At 45.8% G+C, this 27,967-nt stretch overlaps 1 protein-coding gene across 2 annotated transcripts; it reads right to left on the bottom strand.

Annotated features, from left to right (window-relative positions):
* Window positions 1-9: 9 nt before the first annotated feature.
* Window positions 10-27,967, bottom strand: nrip1a (nuclear receptor interacting protein 1a). 2 transcript variants are annotated; one of them, XM_076976268.1, is made up of 2 exons: window positions 27,664-27,967; window positions 10-5,465 (listed from the first exon to the last, which is right to left on the bottom strand). In XM_076976268.1, exon 2 carries the CDS (start codon window positions 5,108-5,110, stop codon window positions 1,763-1,765), a length of 3,348 nt encoding a protein of 1,115 aa, XP_076832383.1. In that variant the 5' UTR covers window positions 5,111-5,465; window positions 27,664-27,967; the 3' UTR covers window positions 10-1,762. The 2 variants fall into 2 exon arrangements, with proteins under 2 accessions (XP_076832383.1, XP_076832384.1); XM_076976269.1 differs by lacking the exon at window positions 27,664-27,967 and adding an exon at window positions 10,039-10,275.

Raw genomic sequence — 27,967 nt, 5'->3', positions numbered from 1 at the left:
AGTTGTGCATTTTTGAACTTTATTCAAAATCTGTGCAAGTAAACACCAAAACGAATACATTTCAAAAATGATATCACAATAATATTCAATATGTTGCAGTTAGTCTGCTCCAAAACAATTTCTTTTTAAAACCAAGTGAAATCCGGGAAACATCAAAGTAATCCATACTTCCATACTGTACTGTACATGACATGATTGTTTTACCTGTTTGTTTTTTCTCTTGTAAAAAATAAAATAGAATAAAAAGAAAATAAATATTTTCATATGCACATCTGTTTCAAAAGTTCGAATACAATATTTTGCTCAGCAGTCTATTTCTCAAAGTAAACAGACGTAATACATTTTACGTATCGGGCTTCATGACAAAATATTTATGCTTAAGACTTTGAATTCTCCCATGTCCAGGTATACATTGGAACCTTCTCATGCATCTGCATGCAACAGGCATTGGTGTACTGTTGAATATCTGACATAACACAACATGTTGCAGAACGGATTATTGTCATTTTACCAAGAGACACATGCAAAAGAAGGACAAAAACATCCTCTAAAGTATGTACATATTCACACAGCCATTACTGTGAAGTCTCTTTAGGAAATTTCAAAATAAAATGCTTCTCTTTTCATCCATATAAAATAGCTGTCTTTCATAAAGATAAAGATTATGGTATGTACATAAATATATTTTAGAACGAGTCTTTAAGATCAAGGGGACAAAAAAATAACTTGTTATATTCCAATATGTGAAATATCAGACCATACAGTATCATATATGGTGAATGGCAACTGTACCAAACAGTCCCTTTGTTAAAACACTACATCCCCCATAATTACTACACTCTCCACATGTCTGGCAGGCTTGATTTGTTTCATCTTAATGCAACAATCCAAATTTCTTGCAAAATGCAACACATTCATGGCACATGCTGATGCCAAGACCTATTTTTAACATCAGATTAAACTTAAACTTTAGCTGAGCAAAAAAAAAAAAAAAAAAAACTATATTTAGTAGTAATTTATTTTTTGTACCTTTTTTCCTTATAGGGTAATGTATAAATATTTACTCTTGGCTTGGTGCAATAAAATGCTGAGTCATTGCCGAGTTCACTTCACAACTTAGTCACAAAATAAAGAACAAAAAATTAAAAACAACAACAACAAAAAACATCATTACCAAAGTGTACAATCGTCACATATCATGCACATACTATATCATGGTTTCATACAGATGAACTTTGTTCATCTACGATGGTGAACAAATTGTCTACATTGAGCAATGCACAACTCTGTCTAAAATGACAAAATCTGCTGGGTCAAGATCTTTCCATCTGCAGTATCACAAATTATAATTCACATTATAATATTAATATTAGGGGGGGGTTGTGCAAGAAAATTTAATTAATTCATATCCTGCACGATTTGCTCTCAAAACTCAACTTCAATCATGTAAAGAAATAAGCTATTTTGTTTTCATTAGGACATTTAGCTACATAGTTAGGAGCTAGTGACACTAATGTAATAATTAGAATACTGATTTTTAAAGAATACCATTATGCTTTTGAGGACAAGAATCAGCCACAGAACGAAAAATCAGAACAATGGCTCGAAATAAAAGTACAGGGGAGCGTCATCTTACTGAAAGCATAATGAATTACACAAAATAAAACAATCAACTGACCAACAAAACTGCAATGCAAATAAGGAGAATGAAGAAAGAGAAGCATGTTTTAATTCCAAATAGGTCTCCTCCATCACTTCACAACTAGGATTTCTTCAGTGACCCGTTCAGTCGTGGTGATTCACAGTTATGAGTTCCACTGTGATTATGTGGACTTTGTCGCAAGTTCATTTTGAGGTCAAAGGTCTCAGACTCGTCCTTCGTCATCATCTGCGATCTGAACTGTCCTGACCTCTGTTCAAGCTCCCCCCTGTCTCTAACCAGATGTGCATTACTCCTCTGGAGCATGTAGTACAAAATAGGGTTAGCCTTGGTCAACCGTGGCGAGTCTAGCTGGTGCTCTTGTGTTTTATTGTCACCGTTGACCAAACTAACAGAGTCCCTCTGCATAGTGATGTCAGGTTTTGACCTGGAAGGATCTTGGGCCACATGGAAGTCTGGGAGCAGTTCTGGTCTGTTTATACCTGTTCTTACAGTACAGATTTTGTTGGGGCTCTGGCTTTGATTAAAGGTTTGAAGCTCACCATTGTTAAGTGGTTCGACTGCACTCCCATTTAGGATGGGATGCGTCATAGGACTAAACATGTTCCTTGACTGAGAAAGTTCCTTCAAACAGTTGTCAGAGAGAAGCAGCTGCCTCAGAACATTGAATCCACGATTTTCATGACTTGGAGATTCACAAGGTGGAAACCTCGCTGGTGGACTGTCTGCCTCTGGGGGGCTGGATGGATCACTGGTCTCTTTTGTCTCTGGATTTCCAGAGGTTGAGCAGTTAATTTTGTCATTTTGGCTACCAGAGGTAGTACAAATTCCTTGCTGGCTTACGTCTGTGTGGTCCTCTGGTTCGACTGAAAATTTTCTCTTCTTTGGGATGGTTGGTCCCTGATGTTCTGCTGGTTCCTCTTTAATGTAGCTGTAGTTTGAGTCCTCTAAAGGGTTTGGCTTTAATGTTCTAGGCTGCTGTTGCAAAAGATGAGAAAGAAGACCATCTCTGTAGACAACCATTGGAGATAGTGGCTCCTGCTTTATAGTACCCTGACTGAGAGTGTGGAAGCTCCGTTTAGGAGATTCTACCAACACGTTCGGGCATTGATTTGTACTTTTGCCAATGTTAAACATTTCACCCTCGTCCAGTGGCTCAGTTTTGACTGAAATGTCTGGAGAGGGTCTGTCCAAATTACTGTGGCATTGTAAGTGGTTTGGTTGCCTTTCTGCTGAAACACTCCGTCCAGAATCTCTTTTTCGCTTATTAGTAGATCTTTCTTTTTGCGATTTGTTCCCCAGAAGAAGCTGAAGGACCGTGCGCCTTTCGAGGAGATTTTCAATCTCTGAACCACGCTGAGTTGGTTCTGCCACAACCGGTGAATTCATGCGAGTTCCTTCCCACCCTGTCGGGGAATTGTTTTTGTTAACTGGTGAAGCAAGTCTTTCTATCAAAGTTGCAGAACTTGATGTTTTAAGTTCTTGAGTCTGCCTTTTGAATGGGGGCAAAGGAGCTTTAGACGTTGGTGAAGCAGTTCCACTTTGTTTTCCACACTGTGCTAAGTTTTGTAGCAATTTACTAGCACTAAATGCTGGTTCTTTGACACTTGCACCACTTGAAGGGGTTTTAGTCTTACACAGATTCAAGGGGACAGATTGTTGACTGGGGGAGCTGTAAGTGCGGTAAGGAGATGTACAGGTGTTGCAGTCTCTGCCTTGAGGCAATACGGGCATCACTTTGGGACTTCTGGTAGTCATTCTACAAACTTGGCTCAGTTCCATCGTGTCCTTAGACCTTCCAGTATAAAAAACAGTCTGACTTGTTGAACATGCACTACTGACCTTAGGAACTGTGACTGGCTGTAACTCTGGATTATCCAGGCCCTTCTTTGCCTTCTCGTTGTTTTTGTGATCAAGAAGCAACTCCAAAAGGGTAACCTTGTGATGAGGTTTCATTTCTGGACAAGTATGTACCTCTTGAGGTCCTACAGGAACTTTTGGAGGTGGGTTATCTAACATCCACCTGTTTTTTGGAGACTCTGTGACTTTGTCCAGTGCCGGCGAAGAAGACGAAGAGAGAGGTACTGGGATGTTTATTTTGCCCTTTAAAGAAAGGTCAATAGGAGAGCAACTAGAATGTGTGCTCTCAGCATCGCTACTGTCCTTTGGCAGGCTACTGGCAGGATTCGAGTGTTCACTGTCCGAAAACAGAGGAGATTCTCGACTGGATAGGACGCTGACATCCTCCTTCAGGTGACCCTGGCAAGTGAGTCGTTGTGGTGTGTTGTGGCTGTTCAGAAGCTGAAGCAACAAACTGCTGCAGTTCTGCGATGGCCTGCCATGCCTCTCAAAAGGTCGTCGTTCTCTGAAGGGATGTGTTCTCCTCACGGAGCCCTCTGATCTACTTTGCCCTGTACTTAGGCCAGGACTCTGCCTACTTGTTGACGTTTGAGAAGGTATCCCATTTTTGGTGTGTAAGGAGCTTAGCGTGTCCTGGTTTGACTGAGACTGTCCAGATGTCGTAGGCTGATTCTTTTCTTGAATTTGCTGTGTGGCCATGGCTGCAAGCCTCTCACTGGCTGATCGCCCTGCTAGCTGAGCTTTCAGTGCCTGTTCCCGGGAATACTGTTGCAAGTGAGCCTCGCTAGAAAGCAGCAAAGCCAGCTGACTGCAGGCCACACTTGGCTTGGGTGAAGGTGCAGGGCTCGACCTGATATTCACCAGACTGGCCACAGCCTTCAGACGTTCAGTGCAAGGAAGGGATTCTGATGAAGGGGGGCGAGAGCTGTGCTGTGGTGTCATCGGAGACTCCGATAGCCTCTCCCGGCTGGAGCGGCAGTGGTCAAATGGCTCGCCCATGCTGTGATTCTGCACGTTGGCATTTCCCGTCATCCCTTTGAAGTGACTTGGGGCAGATCCAGGGCTGTGCTTGGGTGCATTGTCCTCCTGGTCAGGCTCTCTGACTGGACTAGAGGCGTTCTGTTGTATCAGGTTTTGAACAATGTGCTGTGACAGAGCAACATTCTGGAGCCTTGTGCTGAAAGACTGAAGCAAGCTTGCCAAGAGTGTGCTCTCTCCTTTACACTGTGAGGAACCGTTCATCCCCCCATGGAGTTCCTCCTTCTGCCCATTGAGGTCAGCAGAGGCCGTCGACCTCTTCTGGCTCTCGCGTTCGGTCCAGGCTTCCGAGCATAGCAGACGAGCTTTTTTGAGATGCTGTGTGGTCCCTCCATGGGCAGCTGTTTTATCCTGTTGGGCACTATGACTGGGCAGTGTAAGCCCTGTTTGCTCTTTGTTCATCTGATCCCCGTTACCATTGTCAGCCTCACCTCGTTGTGTTGCCGTGGCACCTTGGGCTCCCGCCACCCGATGCATGAGTAAACCTTCCAGATACGTTAGAACAGCAGAATCCTGGTGTGTCTCAGGGCCACTCTCTTCCCCATGAGTCATGTTCAATATTATGGTCCCTTCTATGGCTGGCCACCACGACAGAGGAAAAATAAATGCTCAATTATTTTCCACCAAGAGACCTAAAGGCTTTTTTAGCTTCAAAACAGAGGGTTTCAATCCACGCAGATATGAGAAGTCAAGTGCAACTTTACTAGGATGTTTGCTCGTCACAACAGAAGGTATGTCAGTTTAACTTCTGGTTACCACTGCCGAGATATGAACAGGGCCATGGTCCTGTGATCCATGCAAGCTCCCAAATCCTTGGGCATGCAGTTTTGCTTCTAGAGCTTCGGAGTCAAGTTAGTCTCCTGCCCATACCCTTATTTCCTGATCACAGGCACAGTTGGAGATGGTCCTGCATAATGAAAGAGAAAAAACTCAGAATTAACACAATGAAACCATTAAGACAAAGCATCCTTGTCAAAACAGGAATTTATTAACTATTTGTGATCTGTAAGATCAGGAATAAGCTGATTTAAATAACTCACTAAAATACAAAGTTCAAACATCTACAAAGGCCATGAAAATGGAAATAAAAAAGGGATGTTAGTCAGCTAGGTTCTAACAATCTCGCTTCTAAAATAAAGGGTTTACTTAGGAAAGACATGAAGCATGCAGACAACTTGATATCGACTCGTACACAAACTCATGGTTATGGATTATTAGCTCATGTTCTAAGACACACTGGCCCAGTCTCTGACCCTAGGTATACCACAGGTATGGCCTGTTAAGGTCATCACAAAATCCTTGGCAGAGCAGCTAAAAGTCAGTAATGAACCTCTGCATTTTCTACTTCAATAGACTCTCAGTTAAGCAGTAAGCATTATCCTGCCAGACCCCATTAGCTTTAAATACACAGAGCACTGAAAGAACCTTGATTGATTTGACAGATATTAAGCAAAAATAACAAAGTGTTGTATCCCAGAGAGTATTGAATGTTTTGATAGAACTGTTTCCAATGTATCCCACACAACTGCCAGGTCAGAACTCTGCTAGCGCAGACTGGCTAGGTTCTTGCCTTTCTTGTCCCACATCATCCGTGTGTAACTGGGGAGGCATGCCGATACCATCAGTGTCAACATGTGATTTATGCTTAATAAAGCAGTACTGCCGACAAAGTACGATCAGTCGTTTAAGTTGCTTATTTCTTATAAAATCTATGTAAAACACATTATATTCTTACATAATGTACCTGGGTGAGTTATGTTTGAGACAATTCAAAGAGATACCAAATAAAGGTTTCTTAAAGTCATAGTCCCCTCCTTCCCCTCCTCTTCCTCTGCACCTCTCTCTCTTCCTCAGACAGCGCGCCCACCTAGCGCCCACCGAACCCTACACAGTCACCATCCTGCTGCCACTCTCGCCGCACCATATCAAAATGTGCCACCTCCAGTTCCCACACTGCCATGAGCTGGGGCTAAAGTGCACGTAGGATGATGCGTTTCTGCATGCTGTCTTCACATCCTGCATGTTGGACCCAGTGCCTCCCCACCCACCAAGAAGCCATCGACATCGCAGCAGGTTTGACAGCCATCCTGACGAGACCCTTTACCAGTGCTGCCTTTCGTGGAGAACTTTTCATTTCATTAATTTTGTCGGAAAATCCCCATTCCGCAGGGCAGTTTCCCCAGGCCTTTTACAAACAGTATTTACTGGTCCATTTAGAAAATAGCAGAATCGTCATCAAGTGTGACGCTAGTCAGTAGTGCGACACACACCGGGCTGAACCAGTCAAATCTCAGTGGCCGATGCAATACAACAGCTAACCACAACTTTTACCTGCTGCTAACTGGGATCCTCTGATCTTGTGAAGCAACTTCTGCAAAGAAGACTTGACCAGCTATCAACTTTATGGCCTCATAACTTATAACTCTGGAAGCAGAGGGATGTATCTCTGTAGTTAGTGACAAATTATTACACCCTGACACTGGCTTTTGCAAGGTTTCCATAAGTCTATTACACAACAGCAGGGTTTTGCAGTTTGCACCGAAATGCTAAGATTGTTCTGAGTAGGTAAAAACAGCTCCTTGAGATTTAGAACGATCTGCCTTTTTTCCCCAGTAGTAACCGAATGACATTATGTTACTGCTTCAAAGCTGCATTGCTAGTATGTCAAAGGTGTGAGAAGGCTGATTTTAATCGATCCATGCAGACTGTATTGACACTTTACTCAATTATTTCGTCAATAGGCTTCTTTTGCTTGTTAAGACAACAAAACACGGACATCCGAAACAATACTCTGCGAGTCATAAACGAACACGTGAGCCGCATCTGTTCACACAACTGGTTAAGTATGGGAGCGCATGTTTAATCGCACGTTTACCTATACGACAACAAAAGGCAAGAGTAGGTGCATGGTGTGAACAATGGCAGAACAAAATCTTGGTTACGTATGACCCTGTAGCAACTGTTCTATTCAGGGCTGTGACGTGGCGATATTAACACCAGAAGAGATGGGTGAAGACATCCCTGAACTTGTATCCTGAGGGGAAAAAAAATGAGCAGTCTGATATAAATGGAAAGGACCTGATATCCGGACTGGATCCTTCATTTCTCAACAGTAAGGTAGAAGATTAATTACTCTTTCCCTCAAAAAGAGAGAGAGAAAAAAAAACATATAATGAATTATGTCCACAGTCCAGAAATCGTAATCCATTTATGCTATTTAAAATGCATGATGAGGCAAAAGAATCCGAACCTGCATCCCGGCCGGTTTGAAGTCAAGGTCACCCACTCAGCCGGGACTGTTTGAGCTGATGCAACAGCTGGCACCAATGCAAAGCATTAGGTCGTAATAAAAAGTGACAAACCTGCCCTTGCTCTGCACGATCACACGGCTGACGGCTCGGCGCCGCGCAGATGTGGCGGCGGCTTCGATCGAGAGTCGCGCCGAGATCGGCGCAATCGGCGCCGCGGCCGTTCACCCGTGGCGCAGAGGCCTGCGGAACCGCGACATCGCCGGGTCGCCATGACCCACTTCTGACTAGGCAGGGTGGGCCACGGGCGCCGAGATTTCCCGCTCGTGTACCCTCAGCTATCCTCGGAGAGCCTGAGCAGGAATCCCCGTGCCCACAGACACGTGACGTCTCTCAAAATCCTTTCAGAACCCCAATACTTACATGGCTTGGCCTCACATTGGCCGATATATGGCTGAGGAGTATCGATGCCTGCAGTGTTGAGAAAAAACCACCACTACCACCCATCATCAAAACAGACCGATACTACGCGCTGAAGTCATACTCATCTCATCTCGGTGTATAAGATGAGGCCAAATATGATTACAGACAAGACGCAGGATGAGAGAACAAGGAAAATATTTGCAGGCTACCCCTAATTGTTTGTGGGAAATGGCCCGATTTGCTTGGAGGTAAACTGCTGTGGGAGTCAGTCTGGGACCATTAGACAGTGATTATTCCTCAGAACCTGACTAGCGCATTAAGAGCTGGCCCGTGTGAGCGATCCAGAGCAGGTCTGATCAGCCTGGACCCAACCATGGTGAGGGTGTGAAGAGAGCAAACACAGTGACCTAAATTACCCAGGTTAGCAACTGCTGATCTGCTCCAGACCACACAGAACCACAACAGAGTGTAGTCAATGCAAAAAACAAGGAGCAAATTATTACGGCCATTGAATTGTTGTCAACTGCATGCATAGATATGTATACAGCTGATGTGTGATATGTGCTGAATGCAACATGAAAACATTCATAAGAAATTATCTATGGAGTATTGAGCACAATAATTATTAAAATCTTATGCATATCTTCATGTAAATAAGCCATTTTACAAGCAACAAAATACAAGATGATGGTTTTTACTATTACTGGCCTAGGATGATGTAATCAGGGACAAGACATGTCCAAGTAGGCAAAAAAATTGACTCGTGATTTTCTATACATGCTACTGGATTCTGTATGAATGATAAATTACTAAAATATGTATTTCACATTTATTAGACAGTGAGTCAGTGAGTATGGAAAGTCTCTCAACTTTTAAGAAAAGATTTAAAATGTATTTAAAAATTACATTTACTTCATAACACGCAATGTGTGTGATTATCCTCTCAGTCCAAAAGCAGGTCAGAGCAAATTGGCTCCACTGACTGCCAAAATTCTCCACGTCACTACTTACTGCAGAAGCCATGTTGGAGAAGATGGCGATCTCAGTCAGATGAGGGATCTTCCACACAAACAAGGGTTCGGTTTGCTTATGTCATCAGCTACTTCCTTCTGATAAACAAACATCTTCCAGACTGCTTTGATCTGCACTGCACATATCTAATCCCAGACTGATCAACATAGGATCTCCAAGCAGAAAACCACCCAAGCAGTAGTGAAGAGAATAGCTGATTTACCATCCAGCATGTTTGACTGTTGTTTTTCTTTTATTAGTAGTCTTAAAAATAAGGGCAAAATTCTGAAACTATCAGGATTGTAATATTAGGATATCTGTATCCCAAATGCGTTGAACAAACAGCCAAGCACAGAATCTACGCTTGCTCGTGATGTTCTCATGAGCTTGTTTGAGTTCTCATTTGCGACCTCCTCATTTGATTTGCACACATTAGCTGGGAAGCATCTCTAACAGGTAACAAGTGGCCAATGACTTTCCAACATTGCAGGTCTTAAATGTTGACATGAAACAATTAACAGTCCTATTTCTGTGGAAGATAAACAGATGCCGCTCATATCAATATTTTACCCGGCATTACGAAAGCTATTCGCACGACCAGCCGACCGTCTGGACGTTCTGATGTCTTCTGATAAACCACGAAACAGCCTCAGTGCACACGCCTGCAGTACTACAAGCTCTGTCAGAATGTAAACAGCGCTCACCGGTAACTATTCTCGTCTCAGACCCTTAAAGGTCACAGGAACCAGGCAGGGAGGCTTTCAACCATACAAGCACACGCCTGGTGTACAGACCTACCGCCTTGCCAAGGGACGCCAAGACCAGGTATGGTGTAGTAATCAATTTGCTTTGCAGGCTAAAAAGCTGGTCTGAATACTAATACGTCTTCGATGCCGCCTCATTCTCAGACAGCCAGTCTCTCTCTCTCTCTCCCCCCTCTCTCTCTCCGCCTCTCTTTCTGTCTCTCCTTCTGGGGTTGACACTGCAGTGTGCCCCAGTCCTGACCAGCACACAGAGGGCAGCAGCTTGTCCTCTGCGCAGATAACCACTGCCACTAATCGTGTGTGTGTGTGTGTGTGTGTGGTGGGGGAGGGGGGGATTAGAGGGCTTGCTCGGTGCAACTCAGCACTGAATAGCATCTAAGTGCATACAGAACAAGGTCACCATTAAACCTGCAGTAACCCCACCACTGCTGTCTCCCGCCCCCACACACCCTCGCCCACTCACCTACTCTGTGTACTGCACACATGCCCTCGATACACACACACACACACACACACACACACACACACACACACACACACACACACACACACACACACACACACACACACACACACACACACACACACACACACACACACACACACACACACCTTAGCCTCCTTTCACTCCTTCACATGCACACATCCACACACCCACCCACCACGCTCCTGCACTCATGACAAAAGCCAGCCTCTGCTGGCAGGGATGTTTCATCAGATCTGACCGGTGATGACGGTCCACCTTGCCTGAATGATATTGCATGTTGGCAGGTTGACAAGAACGAGGCAGAGGCTGGAGCCCAGGCCGCCTGCTCAGAGCGAGGATGCGCCACTCTGTTACCACACACTCACATTTATACCACGGGAGTACATGCATGTGTGTGTGTGTGTGTGTGTGTGTGTGTGTGTGTGTGTGTGTGTGTGTGTGTGTGTGTGTGTGTGTTTGTGTGCGTGCGTGCGTGCAAGTACCACAGAAAGCAACAGAGGTTGACTAGGGCTTCTCTGCTATGCTCAGGGAGGAAAGCTAAGCCAAGCTGAGATGCTTGAATGGACAAGACCTTTATTGCTTCAACTTACCCTGCAGCACTTAGCAGCGAAGCCACCCCCCCCCCCCCCCCCCCATTTCTCTAAGCCCCCCCCGCCCTTCCCATCACGAGGGTGGGGACAAGCTGAACTTCCAGTGTGCACTAAAACATGGGAAATTATAAGCAGAAGAAAAGCCCATTTAGAGTCATTAAGTTGCCATTTGCTAAGCTAGCGAGGCTTGGGTGGAGGTGTAAAAGAGTGTGCCATCACCAGGGGCCTCCGTTTTCTTTAGAATCTCGGCGCAGGGCCCCACTGTCGGTTTAGGGTCCGCATGAGGTACCTGGGCTTCGGTGCGCTCCCGCGTTCTTCGGGGCTTCGATTGAGCGCTCGGACAGGCGGCCTGCATTCTACCGTCCTGTTTGTGACTGCAATAGCGCAGGACATCAGCTGTCCAGGTCATTGCAGACTAAAGAAGGCACAACGGCAGAAAATTCCAGAGAAGCGGTCACGCGTTATGGCGTTATGGTCCCGCAATCTGCCATGGAAGGGCCGTCTAGATCAGGAGACATAACTGGGCTTGATAGGAAAATGGAAATGCAATGTTCCCTTTATGTCAATAAAAACACAGCCAGAGCAGTAAAGGGTTACTCAGTACATAACGAGCATCATTATCACTCTCTAACAGAAGGACTCGACCTCCCCAACGCTATTTCCTACCCAGCAGGAGGGTGGCGGAGAGGAGGGAAAAAAAGAGACTGACAGAGAGAGAGAGAGAGAAATGACATGCAAATGAGAACAGAGTGAGAAAGAGAGTGAGAGAAAGAGAGTGAGAGAGACAGAGAGAGCGAGTGAGAGATAGATGAACAAACTAAAGCACTCATAGGCCTTGACTGCCTTTCATTTCACTCTCTATTTTAGACTGGAAAGAAAGAGAGACAGAAAGAGAGCGAGAGAGAGAGAGAGAGAGAGAAGTGAGAGAGGAGAGAATGACAAGAGGGAGAGCTAGGGTAAAACACAGTCGTGTGTGCTTTTGGGGGGGGGGGGGGGGGGGGGGTCACTAGCACTAGCGCCACTAGCTGTGTCCTTGACATACTGACATCAGGCTACTGTCATGTGACACTCTGTCATTGGCCACCTGGCAGATCCTCCGCCTTCTCACGACCTCATCCTCCAGTGACCCGAGGCGCTGAGCCGGGCCCCCCGCCCGCCCGGCAGGCCCCTCCCTCCTGCTGGGGGAAGGTCGAATGGGTCACTATGTCCTCATCTGTAATCCACTGCCATTCGTCGGCAGCCAGGGCTGGAGGAGGCGGCCTCGCTACGACGGGAGAATGCCCAATTAGGCAGCTGTCACACAAAGCGGGGGTACGGCAGTAAGAAAGTGTGTGTGTGTGTGTGAGCATGTGTGTGGTGTGTGTGTGTGTGTGTGTGTGTGTCAGTGAGAGTGAGGGGGGGGAAGGGAGAGGTGTGGAGGGAGAAAACCCTTCTGTCTGCTAAAAGGACGAGCAGCTGTGGGTGCCAATTACAGCGATATGTTAACCATTTCCACCCAGAAGGGGAGGGGGAGGGAGTGGGCTGCCAAATTTGCTCTTACTTTATCTGGCTCATAATAAAATCTCTCTCTGTTCGCAAGCGGTGTCACGCTCTACTGACGAGCCAAGCTCAAGTTGTCGTGCTGAGACCCGCGTCGCACCGGCAAGGCTGCCCCATAGATCTCTCTCAGTCGCTCCCTTCCAGTTAATCGCGTGCGGACTCCAGGCGCCCCGACTCCCAGGGCAGACGCACCAGCGGCGTCTCGGAAAAGCCGCTGACGCCGCACCCAGGGCGACCGTTCCCCGTAAGGCACGTCTGCCACAAACTTCGGGTCCCTCTCTTCGCACACCGTCGCGACCCCCCCCCCCCCCCCCCCCCCGCACCCACCGTTCCTCCCATGGGCCCCAAAACGAGAAGGAAAAGTATAGTTATGGAATATTACAAGTTTAATCAGAGATAAATGAATCTGCTGGAAGGGAGAGGGAGCTGACTCCAGCTTGAATAATCTCTCCGTTCTTAATTAAATGATTGAAGAAAAGCCAGCACATTAAAAGGAAGAGGGTGTCTGGGTGCCCTGCTTTTCCCCTAGATGGGAGAGAAGTTAATAAGACAGTTGAGTCTCCGTAGTCATCAGAGCCAAAACTGGGAGTGTGGAAGAACAGAGAGTTTTCAAGGGTGTGACCGGGCTGTGACAGAACACGGCTGAAGGCGAGTTAGATAAAGGAACTCGCTGTGCGGCTCAAAATTGAAACTGCGACTTTAATTCGAAATCAAAGAAAACAAACAGGTTTTGCCTGATAACTTCCAATGAGCAGTATGCGGTGGCCGCATTAATTACGCAGCTGGAACCCACTGCTGAAGTCTGCGTTTCGTCGTTAAACAATTAACCGCTGAGCGTTTATAAGCAGGAGAGCATCTGCCTGATCTCGAACGTCTTCCCAATCCGACTCGGTGTTTCGGGGCAGGACGACCAACTGAGGGGCAAACGCCCTCACTGTGGTCCCTTTACTAGCACATGGTCGTCAGGGTCTACGGTTTCACCTGATGTTTCTGTGCCGTCTCAAAATGGCCTGCGTAAGGTATATCACATTAACAACGGTATCCAAGCGGGGCTACTAAACATTTGCCATGCCGCGAGTCTCCAGGTTGGTCTAGTTTCCAGGGAATACAGGAAGTATGCTAGCTTTTGCTGGGGTGAATCAAACGTTGACATTTGACTGTTTTTTTTTTGTTTTGTTTTACTTCAGCTGCAGAGGCCAAATGAATAATGATGCCAATGACGTTAATTCAGCGAATTCTGCTGAGTTATCAATGAAATGTCCATGTTTCTGCCGAGTTTCGAAGCAGATTCCTTGCGAAATCAAAGAAATGCATGTCATAGTGGTGCCATGTTCACAGTAAACGACACGTGTCTCATGGGAAGCAGAACAGCCCGGGTTGACTAACGGACTCTAAACCACAGCAGGAAGATGATCACGCTCTGAAGAAATGGTGGAACCTACTGCGAATGTGACGACTACTTCAGAAACAGACATAAACGCACAGGAAGCTACAAGACAGACACACACACACACAAGGAACTATTACTAAACTATGGTGAAGCCAGCTAAACACATTCAGTGTACAGCCTACGTGCTCCCTGTTCTGACCTCTTGACCTGTGCAGACGACAGCAGCCACACAGCATACCACATTCAACACGTCCCGACAGGGCCACCGTTAATACGACTCTACCAGCCACGTTACTTAGCGACCGGTAGCTCCGCCCTGTAACGAGGCCTCCGCCCCGCCCACAGCCCGCCTTCCACCCTTTCGCCACGTGCTCTCGCCATGCTCTTCATGCCGTGACCCGCCCTGCTCGACAAGCGCTGACTACACACTCTCGCACGCTTCCACTTAAATAACAATAAGCACTTTTGAAGGACTTGAAAAAGACAAAAGTAATGAACAGGGCCCTGGGATGAAGCACGGTGCCTCCCCGGCACACGCGGCCCGGCTGGGCGTTGCCCCGTCGGTGCTGGGCAAGGTTCACTCTGACCGGCGCTAATGAACAGAAATGAGGCGGGATTAGGAAGTTAATGGGGGGAAAGCGGGGCAGAAAGCTTAAAGCTAAACGAGTCAGCAACCCTGAGAGGGCCTGTCACTTTAAGCTGTTTTCACGATCCCTGCCATCACGCCTGCCCTGCGTCACCACACACACACACACACACACACACACACACACACACACACGTATTCCGCAGCGCCGAGCTCAACCGTTCTGAAAGGCCATGGGACAGAAACCTCTGTAGTTTACTCATCCACAAAAACAACCGGTAAAGAGGTCTGAAAGTATCTGAGGTGTATAAGCTCGGAGACTAGCCGGCGTGAAGACGGCGTGCGCGCGCCAGGGAACATCACGTCTCAGACTGTCCTCACATGGCAGGGATGAACGCAAACGCCTGAGCAAATGAGTCACTGGCAGCATTTTGCCAGTGCAAAGTGAACTGCTGTTTGCCCAGAGCACACAGGGAGAGACGACTTGTACGGCAACACCATCCTCTGCTCCCCTCCCCCACCGTGTTCCACACGCATGCACATATACACACACACACACACACACACACACACACACACGTAGATACGTGCGCACACACACACATTCTGCACCTCCCTCTCACTCTCCCTGGTAGTTGAATGTCAGGGGGTGAGCGCGTGACCTTCAGTCGCGTCAGAGACACAGTCAGGTTAGAGCTGCCTGCAGCCGACCTTGCACAGCATCTGCAAGACACAAAAAAAAAAAAAAAAAAAAAAAACACAAGCCCCCACGCTTTCCTGATGGATGTCTCGAATATCCTGCTTTTCTCCAACAGCCACATGGATTATCAGATCTGTGATGGAACATTTCAGCGAGGCTCTGGATGTTTAACCCTACGCCTTGGCCAAGTCAAACGGCTATCAAGCCGTCTGGCCAAAAATACAATGTGGGTCTGGGAGACATTCGCCAGACAAAACAGGAAGATTAATTACAAAAAGAAGAAAAAAAAAAAAAAAGTGATGTGACTGAAATGATACCAACACAACGTGAGACACAAATTAGTACTTGCAGCATTACGTTAACACTTCGTGAAGTGACACCCAAGCCGGAGGGGGGGGTGTATATTTTTCTGAGAGACCATTTACGACAGAACATTCGTGACGCGAATGACGACGGGTTCTCCGAGGAGCGGGGCCCCCTTTCCGAGGAAACGGAGTCGCTGCTACCGGCGAATGAAACTCTAGATCGCTCCACCCAGCTGCTCATGTCCTGCACGCGGGGGGGTCGGCTTCTTTCTCCCACTACGCCCCACCCTTGGCGGACTGACGGGGGGGGGGGGGGGGGGGGGGGGATTCGGCGTTGTTCATCATCCCATCCTGGTACGGGCCCGAGAACAAGTTGCCAGGAACCTCAGCTGCGAATGCCAGGCCTGCAGGTTGGCTCCTGGCGCAGCGGCTAAGTTTACAGCACTTCGTGGGAAGCCTGGGCATTATTCCCTGGACTAAACTGAAGGGAACACAGGTTGGTCAAAACGTGGCGTGACGACCACCAGCTGCTTAAAGACGCCAAACGCTTCAGCCTGTTGCTTGTTGATCGGCTCTTGGGTTCAAAAAATGGCATTTAGAACATGGAGAAATCTGACACGCTCTTTCTTGAAGATCCTTCATTGAAAACCTTTCAATCCCCCAAATAAAAAATAATCTATCTGGCTGTCAAGTAGATCTAACCCTTCTTTTCTGATGTCCACTGATATATAATATATATATATATATATATATATACATACTTTCTTAATATTGGCATTGCACTGAACACCTGTCTGTGTGCTGATGACGACTACAGTGATGATGTGAACCTGGACTGAGGAGCTAAGTTTGAATAGCAATATAAAAGGAGGTTGTGGAAAGTGACCTCCAAGCTTCTTCAATGGCAGCTCAATCAAGGGCCTTTAACTTGTGAAAGGGTGGATAATTACCTCACATTCTTACAACCTTTCAGTGAGGTTGCACTGAACTGACCTTTGTGTAAGTAAAAAAGGGAATTCATGACCCATAATAAATATGATGCCAGAACCGAGTCCTGTTAAAGTTCCGTGAAGGCAGTTTAGATGTCGGAGACAGAGCCTGTTTTGTTTAACACCAGAGGTGAACATTCCAGGTTCACAAAGTAAATGTCCTCACCAAGATTTTGCTCAGGATTCACGGATTCCAATAATTTTTACCTGGCACTGATTAGAAAATCCAGCAAGCTTGAATAAAATCCTGCAAAGGAGTTTTACTTTCTGAACCTGGAATGTCCACCTCTGTTTAACACCATTTAAAAAACACTCCCAGGAGCATATGCCATCAGAAAACAAATGACACCATTTGCCAAAAATGGTTCAAACCAATATGTTTACATTCCAGATAACATGGAAATTCTTATAATATTCATGTTATAAAGTTTAGTTTAATACATACTCAACTTTATAACGAATATGAACATTTATTTTTCACATTCAGATATACTTATGAATTGGAATACATCAGATCAGCAGAGGCCAAAAGTCACCATCACATTACAACAAATGGAATGAAATATGCTAATCATAATGTGTGATCAACTTTCATTGGAACTCTGTGTAGCTGTTACCGATACAGTTACATGCTTACTTTTGAAAACCAACAACAATAAGTGCATGTTGGTTTCAGTTCCTTAGTCCATATCTATGAGATAAGAAAAAATAGCATAGAATTAGCACATCTTTACTTGCAAGTCATTTTTTTGTGTTTGCGTTAAATACGCTGGAAGGTTGTTCATTTACAACCCAACATATACAGCCACACATACAGAAGTGAAGCCAAGCTCTTCAAACCAAGTTGCCAGGGCTTACTAAGTCTTGTTTTGTTGAAGAGAAAATAGGTCAGATCCTGTTTCTTTTTTTACCAAACAAAAGAAAAGTTCCAGAGAGTTTTATCGTGCAACTCTAAGGAGTCCACCTTCATTAACCCCAGTGAAGAGAGTCCAAGCACTCATATGGCCAGATGCGTTTTCCAACTCTTATCAGGCCGACTGCATGTGAGACAGACACATCTTAATTAAATAGCGCTCCGAGCCCAAGGCTGTGCCGTCCACACGCTTTCGCCCGCTTCCCCCAATCAGCACGGAGATAATTGGAGCAGCTAATGGTGGAGGATCCTTTCTGACTATGAACATCCCTCTCGCCTTATTTAATGACATATTGTGCTGCACAGTGTCTAAGGCAAGAGGTTTTTCGCCAATGACAGTAGGAAGCACAACTTGGGAACATTCTGGCCCGGGTCAGTCATGACAGTGTCCTTTGCAGTCTTTCTATACCGGTTTAGAAGACAGTAGTAACTCATTAGATTGAACACACACGGAAGTTAGTCTTTTGTTCCTTCTGGTTTCTGTGAACATGTCTTTTTTTTTACATTTTCTCTTCTTATCCCACTCTTTATGAGAAACCAGTTCTCCTTAAAGCAGAGGCCAGATCATAAACCCGGGGCATTAATACAGCTGGATACAAATGCCACTCCCCCAGTGTCTTGGACCTGTGTAAACAGACAGTGCATATAAAAATAGCCTTTTTGTGAACTGGAAAATGTTCTTGCGATGGACTGTGCGAGTGTGCGCTCACGCCTCTCTCGCATACCTTCCCGCTTGCGAACCGCCGCTCTAACCCTGGTCTGACCTTCAGCGCCGGGAGGCAAACAAGGCTGACCCACTGGTAAACTTTTCCCCACCTGGATGATAAGCGCCTGTTTAATTATATTCATCTACATGGATCTGACATTGTTCGGAGATGAAGTCATGGGAGCGCAAGGTTACCGCGTGCTGAAAGGGGACGGGGATTTTAAAAGCCACCCGCTGCAGTTCTTTGCAGCCAGCGACTATATTTTCTGCTTTGTTCCATGAGCCACAGAGGACAGCGTCCCTATCTGTTAGCGTGGAGGACACACAAAGGATCTTTGCAGATTAGTGTCTTGTCGGTGTTGATTATTACGGGGGACGGAGGGAGTAAACATTATTCAAAAATTAAACAGATATTTTCATCACTTTCTTCTGATACTTTGCTAAAGACTGTATTTATTTTTCTGTTAATGCAATGCAAGCCAGGTTTCCGCATTCCCCCACTAGATATTGCACGTCAGCAAGATATTCACTTCTCCATGTCATTTGCCAAGTGAGCACAACCAAGTGACCCAACTCGCCTGCTCTGCTATGACTAATTACATTAAAAGAAAGACCATCACGGCTCCTTCATTATTTCAATGGAAAGTAACCACGTCTGGATGTGAACGGAGGGCAGTGAAGTTATCATGACAGCAGTGGGTCCCATCACTCACATGCATGCCAATTCTCTCTGATAGATAGGTTTACGTGTGTGTGCGCGCACGCATGTACGCGCGTCTCGCGGGCGGAACGCGCGGGGCCGCCATAAAACATCTTTTAACGGCTGTGCCCAGCACTGTTCCAGTCTTCATCACATTTACGGGCAACCTGGATGTTTTATCACCTTCATCTCTCCTTGCTAGGTCCACCTAGCCCACACGAAGCACGTAAGCAAATAGACGCAAACACTAATTAGATCATTGCCCTTATTTACGGCATTCAAATGTTTTCAGGTCAGCTCTAATCTCATCCTAATCAGTAAGGTCAAACCACAAAAAGGGCAGATGGTTTAGAAAAAAAAAGAGGGGGGGGGTGTGGGTTCTCTCCTGTCAGATGTCTGACTAGAGCATCAACGGCTAACTGCTAAAGAGCGTTATGTAATCAGCACAATGACACAGAAAGAAGCGTTCAGTCGGGCGAACCATGTTTGAAATGGTGTCACTGCAGTTGACTTGAGTTTTAGCTCAGTTCACGAAGGGTTACACGCCATTCTGCATCTCACAGCTGACAAGTTCAAAAAGGTTGTTTCAGACCATTTAAATTCTCCTCAGCTTGACATTGGCATCGTGAAATGAGATAAACTTGTCTCCAAGGCTTCGGGGAGAATTTACCAGCCGAATTCAAGGTGACGGCTTCGTCACCCCTCATATCTTATGCAACACTTTCTTTGTCAGGGAAAACACATTTAGCTAAAAGCTACCACTCGAAACTTTATCTAAAAGAAGTAGCAGTGCTATAATCCTCCTCCTACAAAAAGACACCTACTATCATGTCAAGCGAATATGATTCACTCTGCTATCAGCAGGATCTAGCAATCAGACGAGTGCCACACATTTTGTGCCCCTTTGGCCCAGATGATTTTCACAGCCTAGCAGTTCTGGGTCCGTGTTCCACTTCCATTATGCTGATGCTTCAAACGAGCGCTGCACTCGACAGCGAGCCTGCGAGCTCCGCGCTGAGCCTCTACCCTTCGAGCAAACGGAGTTAAATTTGTACACTCCTCCATAAGAAGCCTTGTGACCTTCTCCATGCCGGGGTTAAGAGAAGACTTCACCCCATGACATCTGGGCGTATGGCTTCAGTGAGACGTTTAAGGCAGACATATTTAAAATAAATAAATCGCCTTTCCAGTGCCTGTGTACGTTCAGCTATCTGGAGAACAGAAGAACCCCACAAACAAAAGACAACCCAGGATTGGATATGCCTAGGTCAGAAAACATGGGATTCAACAAGCTGTTCAGATTTGGCTGCCTTTCCTACGTTAGGTGTAGACCAATTGCAATAATAACGTCCCCCTTCTGAATATCTCCACCAACGGCCCAAGATCTAACCACCTTTGAGAAGGCACGCAGATTCTTCGCCCGCTAGCATCATGTCAAAGCTACAACGTAACTTAGGCAAGGGAACGGCTCTGTTGTTGGCTACACAGGCCAGCACAAAACACTAGGTCTACCCCCAGCCTCAGAGGACAGAAGAGCTGAGTGGATAAAGTTTATTTTTGATTGCAACTTCCCAGCTACAGTCGGCAAAAACATCTACGCGTGTGCTAACCACTTTGTGTCTGACTGGTTTTCCAACCTGGGTCAGTACAATGTAGGACTGACAACGAAACTTTTACAAAAATAGGGACCAATACTAACTATCTGTAGCAAACTGCAGACAAAGAAAATGTAAGCATTTAAAAAAAGATATTGCTGTGTTTCTTTGGCCATTTAGCAGGATATGACATCAATAGCTGAGGTAATATATATTAGGTGTAATTTGGTATACAATGAGACAGTGGGTGTAGATACTAGCAGTGGGTTTTTCATGACTACGCCACCACAGCCTGAAAAAAACCATATGACCTCGGGCCACGTACAGATATACAAAAATAAATATCAAAGTGACGAAAGTTATTGACTAACCACCCAAACATCCTGTTGTATCCTTGATTCTCAAACAACTTCGGGGTCCAACAGGTTATCGTCACACAACTAACATGTTTCCCCGGCATCCATGTTTCTCCCAGTGTTCCCTCTCAACAGTTGCCATGGTAGCACAAAGCCATACTCACATTGACACACTGCATAGGAGAGAGGGGTGGGGCGAGCGACGGCTGATTAGCATTTAAAGGGACAGGCACTCATCAGCCACCGTGGACAGGGCTGTGATGCTTGTTCATTGTGGTGTTTTGATACAAGCATATAATCGACATTTTATTTAGACTCTGGGGATGCGTGTTAAGTTGTGGGGAAAAGGGTGTTACCTTTTAAAAATAAGGTTTCGATGTGTGCTAAATAATGAGCTGCTAATTAATGAATCATCGATAATTCATTTAAAACAGCCAGCGTGGACATTTTCCAAATATGGGCATGTTTTCTACAAGGCTACAAAAAAGCACTGCTGCTGAGAAACCATTTATTTTCATGCCCTCTCCCAATTCAGAAGGTGCATTGATCATAATTATCCCAAATAACTGACCTGGAGATATTGAGTTTTTCTGGTTCTAGTAAAAACAGCACGTTAAACCCAGTTTGACCTCGACGTGACTCCAGTGCTGGATAACAACCTTGAACCAGTTGCGACACTCACCAAAGGCACACAGCCCTTTATCCACTCAACAGAGCCATATGGATCAAGTTTCAGGCCCATTGCTGGAGATGCCCACTAAAAATACACCAGTGAACATGGAAGACCTGGTCCAGAGTGGTCTGGAAGATCATTATCTCACGTTAGAAAACAGTGTGCTCTTCAGGGTCAGGCAGGACGACTGTATTTAACCCTAGTATTTAACCAGGACATAACAGATCCATCAATGACATGACCACTACCAAGTACTGACACGCAGTCTAGCGGTACTGTACGCTCTCTTAACAGGAGTAGAGAAGCATAACGTGGGAGGAGATGAGTGCCTATTGGTTATTAAACAGTTAAACAGCTGCAGCCATTTGATGAATCTGAAGTGACACCTCCCTCTGTAAGGCCAGTGAAAACCATAAAAAACCCAAAACAGGGTCACAAAAGACTGAAGGCACCACCTTTCTCAGAAGGCCAAGCATTAGCATATCAAAGTGCCATGTGGAAAGCACAGCACTGTAATATTTACTCAGCTGTCGCGGGCACTTCTGGCCCATCCTCCACCGCGGACTCCCTCCCCAGCTCCCAAAATGGGAGGGCCAACCCACACGAGAGCAAAACAATGGCCCGTGACCTGAACTTTAGAAAAATAAATAAATAAATGCATAAATTAATAAATAATCTATCCCCTGGGTAACGCCATGGACTACACACCCACTCGTGGCGATATGGTGACCACTGTTGCTCAGCAACAGATTAGCCTAGCCTAACTCTTAAGCGTAGTGATTCATGGAGCAGCGCTTGCACCCTCTCAAATCATGAGAAAAGGAGTTCCCACACATTAGTACCAATGCAGCTCTCGACGGCGAGCAGCCTTCGACTGTTCAAATCATCCATGAATCTGCCGTCCTGCTGAAAGGACTCTTTCTATGGCTTATAAAGGATCTCGTGCAAACGTTTTCCTGCCCGGGTGAAGACATGATACGATTCTTCCGTGTCCTTCTTTAAGACAGCCGTTGCAGGGTGAGCGTTCGGCTATGACATCCTGGTGAAGAAGACCGTTTAAACAGAATGCATTCTTTGAAATGCCCGATACACTCGAACACCACTCATTAAGCCAGCGTCCCTTGTTAGCACACACCTTTCTCAAGTTTGCTGCCAAGAATTGTACTCGTCTTATGACGATTCAGCAGGTGAGCAGTAAGAGGGTGACTTTCTTTTATGGTCTGCAATATCCTGACCTCTAAGATCCCACACACGCAGGACACAAGCAGGTCTTACATCCAGGATTTAAATACAGTTTGTATAATCTATAATCTTGCTTCACCATATGTTCAAAATGAATCGACTCAGTTTTAATTAACCCTTACAGGATCGAGTAACGTGACCAGTAAAAGACAGCAGCCTAACCACGCCACAGGTCACTGAATTTTATAGAAATAAAACTGTCCAAAATTTAAATAAAGTTCCAAATATTTATTAAGTCCATAATTTTACAGTGTAATGTATGTACAACTGTATTAATGGAATCATGGTTTGAAAGCCTTTAGAATCCATGCATCAGTCTGAATCAATACACCGTTTGCATTTTTGACTCTATGCCAACATGAGTAGTTACAACAGGCTAATCGGTAGCATAACCACGCAGACACAAGCGTGGATACTTCAACGCATTCAAACGTTTCAGAAAATAAACATTATAGTAAAGATGCACCAGAGAAATATGGTGTCATGTTTTCAGCACATGTGCGAATTTATGTCCTAATCATGTTCAGGAAAGCAGTTGTTTCAACGTTGTAGTAAATCCATAACCCTCTTTTACCTTCCTTAGGAAACGCCACTATTCTCACTCTGCATCCCTCTGTCTCTCTCACCACATATCAATCTTCTCAGTCGTTCATAAATTCAGAAAAAAAAAATCCCCTTTTAGTTAATTGCTGGGCAAATTTAATTTCTAAAGAGGTCCTCGGAAGAGCAAGAGGTAATGAAGTTGGGATGCCTTGTCCGTCCGCGTCACCGCCCCGCCCCGTTTCGGGGAGGCCAGATACGCGCGCTGTGTCAGGTGCCTGCGTTACAGTCGCACGGTTATGTAAGGGTGAAGTGTTCTGCAGCTCCGGCTTATTGCAGGCAACACTGTGCCCTTGCCTGAGCTCTGAAGACTCTGGGAAAGACAGGCAGCTAAGAAGTTGTGAAGGACAATTTTCATGCTCCCCCTCCACAACACCGCCTCCCTCCACCCTGCCCCCTCCCGCAAAAGGGACGGCGTTGTAGCGGCCTTGAACTCCCAACTCCTCTTGCAGGATGAGAGTGTAGGGTTTGGCGGATACGGGGCTTGGGGTAGCAGGATGACATTCATCAATCCGTCAGGGCCCGGACACAGACGGGCCCGTAACCTTCAAAAGTCTGTATGGGTGTAGGATGACTGGCATTCTGCTGAGCCACCTCCCTCAGTGGGCTTTGCCCAATATAACCGTGGGGTAGTTAAATTAAGTTGCCGTTGAATAACAGCCCTAGGTCCACTTTAACCATCACCCCTAGCTTGTCCTCCCGGGCCTGCAATTATGCTGATCCTGCTGTATCAGGAACCACTGCGGCCTTTCTTCTAGTGGCCATTAGAGATACTTGGAGAAGCGGGCCAAGAGAACGGACTCCGTCTGCCCGAAACAGCCAGGCACCAATCCATCAGCCAGCTCGCCGTTATGTCTTCTGAACTCGTCAATCACGGACATCTATTAAAGACAACCAGGCTAGAAATAGTCCCGAAACAGCTAAGCATCATAAAAGGCACCACAGACCTGAAGGACGGAATTGTTCATAAGAGCAGTACTGAGCTTTGTCTTATCTTCGTCAAGGGTGTGAAGACAAGCAAAGACACATGGTGGACAACACCATAACAGCTTGTTCTTGAAAAGGAACACAGGACATACACTGAGAACCTATTCATACAGATAGCAGTCTTTTTTCTTTTTTTTTATCATGTCCATAAGGCATTCAATAACCTGTTGGTTGATCCCACCAAACACTACAGCTTTGAGCAATCCACACCACTCACTCACTCTCTCTCTCTCTCTCTCCCTCCCTCCAAGACGAACCTCTACCTGCAGTGGTAACTCAGTATGAAACAACTCGTGTTGAAAACGTAATTAACTGAAACCTCAGCCTTCCTGACTCACCGTTGGCCCGCCCCAGCCAACCGCCTCCTATGTGCCGGTGGAACTCGCAGTCCTGCGTACGCGGGACGCCGCTTCGCACACGTGCCTCGTAAATTGCGTGCATAATACCAGTCCACTCTATAAAAATGTCACCAACACACCTTGCTCGCCCTGGGCTGACATTTCTATTCTACAGATGGTAAAATCATTCCAGTGTGGCACTGGTGACAGATGAGCTGGCACCCGGAGACATGATTTAAGATCCTTCTTTTCTTTTTGCCTTCTGCTTTTGCTTATGCCATTAGTTTAATACAGGACTCTTTGCTTGCATTCGTCTTTTTTTTTTTCTTTTCACCCCACCCCACCCCACCCCCGTTATCCTCCATCTCGCAAGCCACAGCGAGAGCCAATTAAAGAGGCACTGTAAATGTCTTCTTCTTTAAAGATGCTGCAATGCCGAGATCTTTGCTGTGGAGTTTGCGAGGCCACGTTCCTGCCCGGTGTCTTTGTTGCGAGCCGATAATTGGGTCGGGCCTACACCACTTGATTGATCTGACCTCCATCTCGGTGTTGTGCTGCTGTGTTGTTTTTTTTTTTTCCTTCTTCTTTCCAAACTATGAATAATGTAGTTCTGTCTCCATTATGGTCAATCAATTATGGGTCATGATTGAAGGATGTGATGACCTTATGTCCAGTAGATGAGGCTTGTGAACATGGATCCACAACATGCACACTGAGGTGTACACACACACACACACACACACACACACACACACACACACACACACACACACACACACACACACACACTAAAAACCATACTGCACTGGTGTGTCCCTTTTTGTTTACTGCTTTGTCGCTCTTTGTTGGACTCACACAACAGCATTTCTAATTCACTCTCAGTTAATTGCATTCAGCATGAAGGTCAAAGTCCCTTCACATGAGCCCTGTAATTCAAGTGATAAACTGGCATGGTAATTTCACTGAACAAACACAGAGCAAGAGTTCACAAACCTGTATTTTGTACTCAAACTGTCCACCCCTGGGGTCGTCTCAAAGCAATGCAACAGCCACTGAAACATCCACACTTGAAAAGTGCATTTATCAGGGCGTTCGGTCTGACGTAACACAATCGAAGCTTTCATTTGGTTCCTATTCAGGCCTGCCGACAATCAGGAGACATTTGAAAAAAGTAGTGCAAAGCTCAGAGGACAAATCACAATGCGCTACAAATGAAAGCTTCAGCATATTTCGAACCAGCACTCCAAATTCTATTTGTATGTAGGGGCAGGTTTGTTTGTGATACAGCAGGCTTTTCCCAACATAGATCAAACACTCTAAAATACAGGGCTGGCATAAAGATACCAGCTACCATGCAGCTAACATCCCTGTTCCGATTTGGTCAAATACAGAAATTGGATCCATATTTGCACAAATTGCCATTCTATCCCAAAATAAACACACTCAGACACAAAGATCTCTCAAACATTTTTCTCCATTACTGGACACAGAAATTCTCACAACTAACTGTGTATATGAATATCTCTTCTCCCAAACTTTAAACAGTACATTTACAAACACCTGAACTAAGAGGTTTTTGACCCCTTCGCCTATGGCCTCTGACCTTTTGACATTTACTACTACTCTCCATGGATCTATACTGACTGGAAGCGTACAGAACTTAATAAAGTCTCAGTGCCAAAATCTATACTTTCAGTTATCACTGACTTCAAGCAGCAGAGTGTTCAACAGTTAACAACCATCATACATAGAAATAACTCACTACGTGTTGATCTCAGTTTAGGAAAATGATAAGAAAAACTTTATTGAATTTCTTTCTTACTAAAAAACAAACAAACAAACAAACAAAAACATTTAAGATGTTCTTCTGGAGGATACACAGTTCACACCATAGGCAATATCAAGGACTTTAACCTGAATATTTATTTTCAGATACAAGTAGCAAACACTGCAATCTATAGGTAAAAATATTCCAGGGTTCAAGACGTACGTGCATCTGTCATGGTCAAGAACGCTGTAGGACCCGAGGGAGCTGCATTACTAAACATGTTCTGTAGCTCTACTAAAACGAGCTCGCGCATACACAACAGGGCCCATAATGATCAACAACAACAATATCTGTACTGGTGATGTTCCACCAACCACTGGCAAAGACACAAGACCCCCCTCTATATTTTGCATGTGTTGTTTTGTGCCTAAATAGAGTGCCCAAACTCTTATTGGCTTAAAGGGCTCTTTGCACTTGCCATGCATACAGTGCCTTCATTCCCATGTCATTTGGGTGACTACAGCCTATTCACCAAACAAAACATCCACCCTCCACGGAACACGTATACACAGCCAGTGTGTGTGTACTGCTATACACAGCCAGTGTGTGTGTACTCCTATACACAGCCAATGTGTGTGTACTCCTATGTGTGTACTCCTATACACAGCCAGTGTGTGTGTACTCCTATACACAGCCAGTGTGTGTGTACTCCTATGTGTGTACTTCTATACACAGCCAGTGTGTGTGTACTCCTATGTGTGTACTCCTATACACAGCCAGTGTGTGTGTACTCCTATACACAGCCAGTGTGTGTGTACTCCTATGTGTGTACTCCTATACACAGCCAGTGTGTGTGTACTCCTATACACAGCCAGTGTGTGTGTACTCCTATACACAGCCAGTGTGTGTTCGTATATACAGTCTGTGTATACGAGTTAAAAAACGAGATTCGGGCCACAATGAAACAAATGGACCCGTCGGTCACATCCACACCATCACGGTGTGACATTCGCGCTTTTCCGCTTGTTTTTTTGCGCAGATGTTCACACGTAGCGCTCCACAACCCATATTTACCGGAACAATGCGGGCTTGTCGCATTCGGTTCAAGATTCGGTTCGTGTAGTCTACGGACCCGTTCGCAACGCCTAATCTCGCGGATTAAGCCGACAGGTTCACCCTTTAGATCCGCACGTACCTGTTTCGAGTGGACTCGGACGAGATCCCGGTGAGAATTACGCTGCGTTTTCGACAATCTTCGACATCTTCGGGTTTCTTCCCGGCCGAATTCGCCGGCCCGTTCGGTCGCGAGGCGCGCGCGAGGCCCGTTAACGTCGTTTCACCGACACGAACGACGCGCTTTTCTAACGTTTTCTGCGCCGCGCGTCCACCAGTACAGCCGGAGTCCTGCAGTCGATAGACTGGATAGTTTATTGAAGGTATCCCCGGTGCAAAGACATGTACACTCCTCCTATACCCAGCATGGACGCCAGTCTTAAAGC

Source organism: Brachyhypopomus gauderio, chromosome 16, assembly GCF_052324685.1.
Source record: "Brachyhypopomus gauderio isolate BG-103 chromosome 16, BGAUD_0.2, whole genome shotgun sequence".
In the NCBI taxonomy this organism is placed as follows: Eukaryota; Metazoa; Chordata; class Actinopteri; order Gymnotiformes; family Hypopomidae; genus Brachyhypopomus; species Brachyhypopomus gauderio.
The sequence above is the reverse complement of the archived record's forward strand: the minus strand, read 5'-3'. Positions and strand labels throughout refer to the sequence as shown.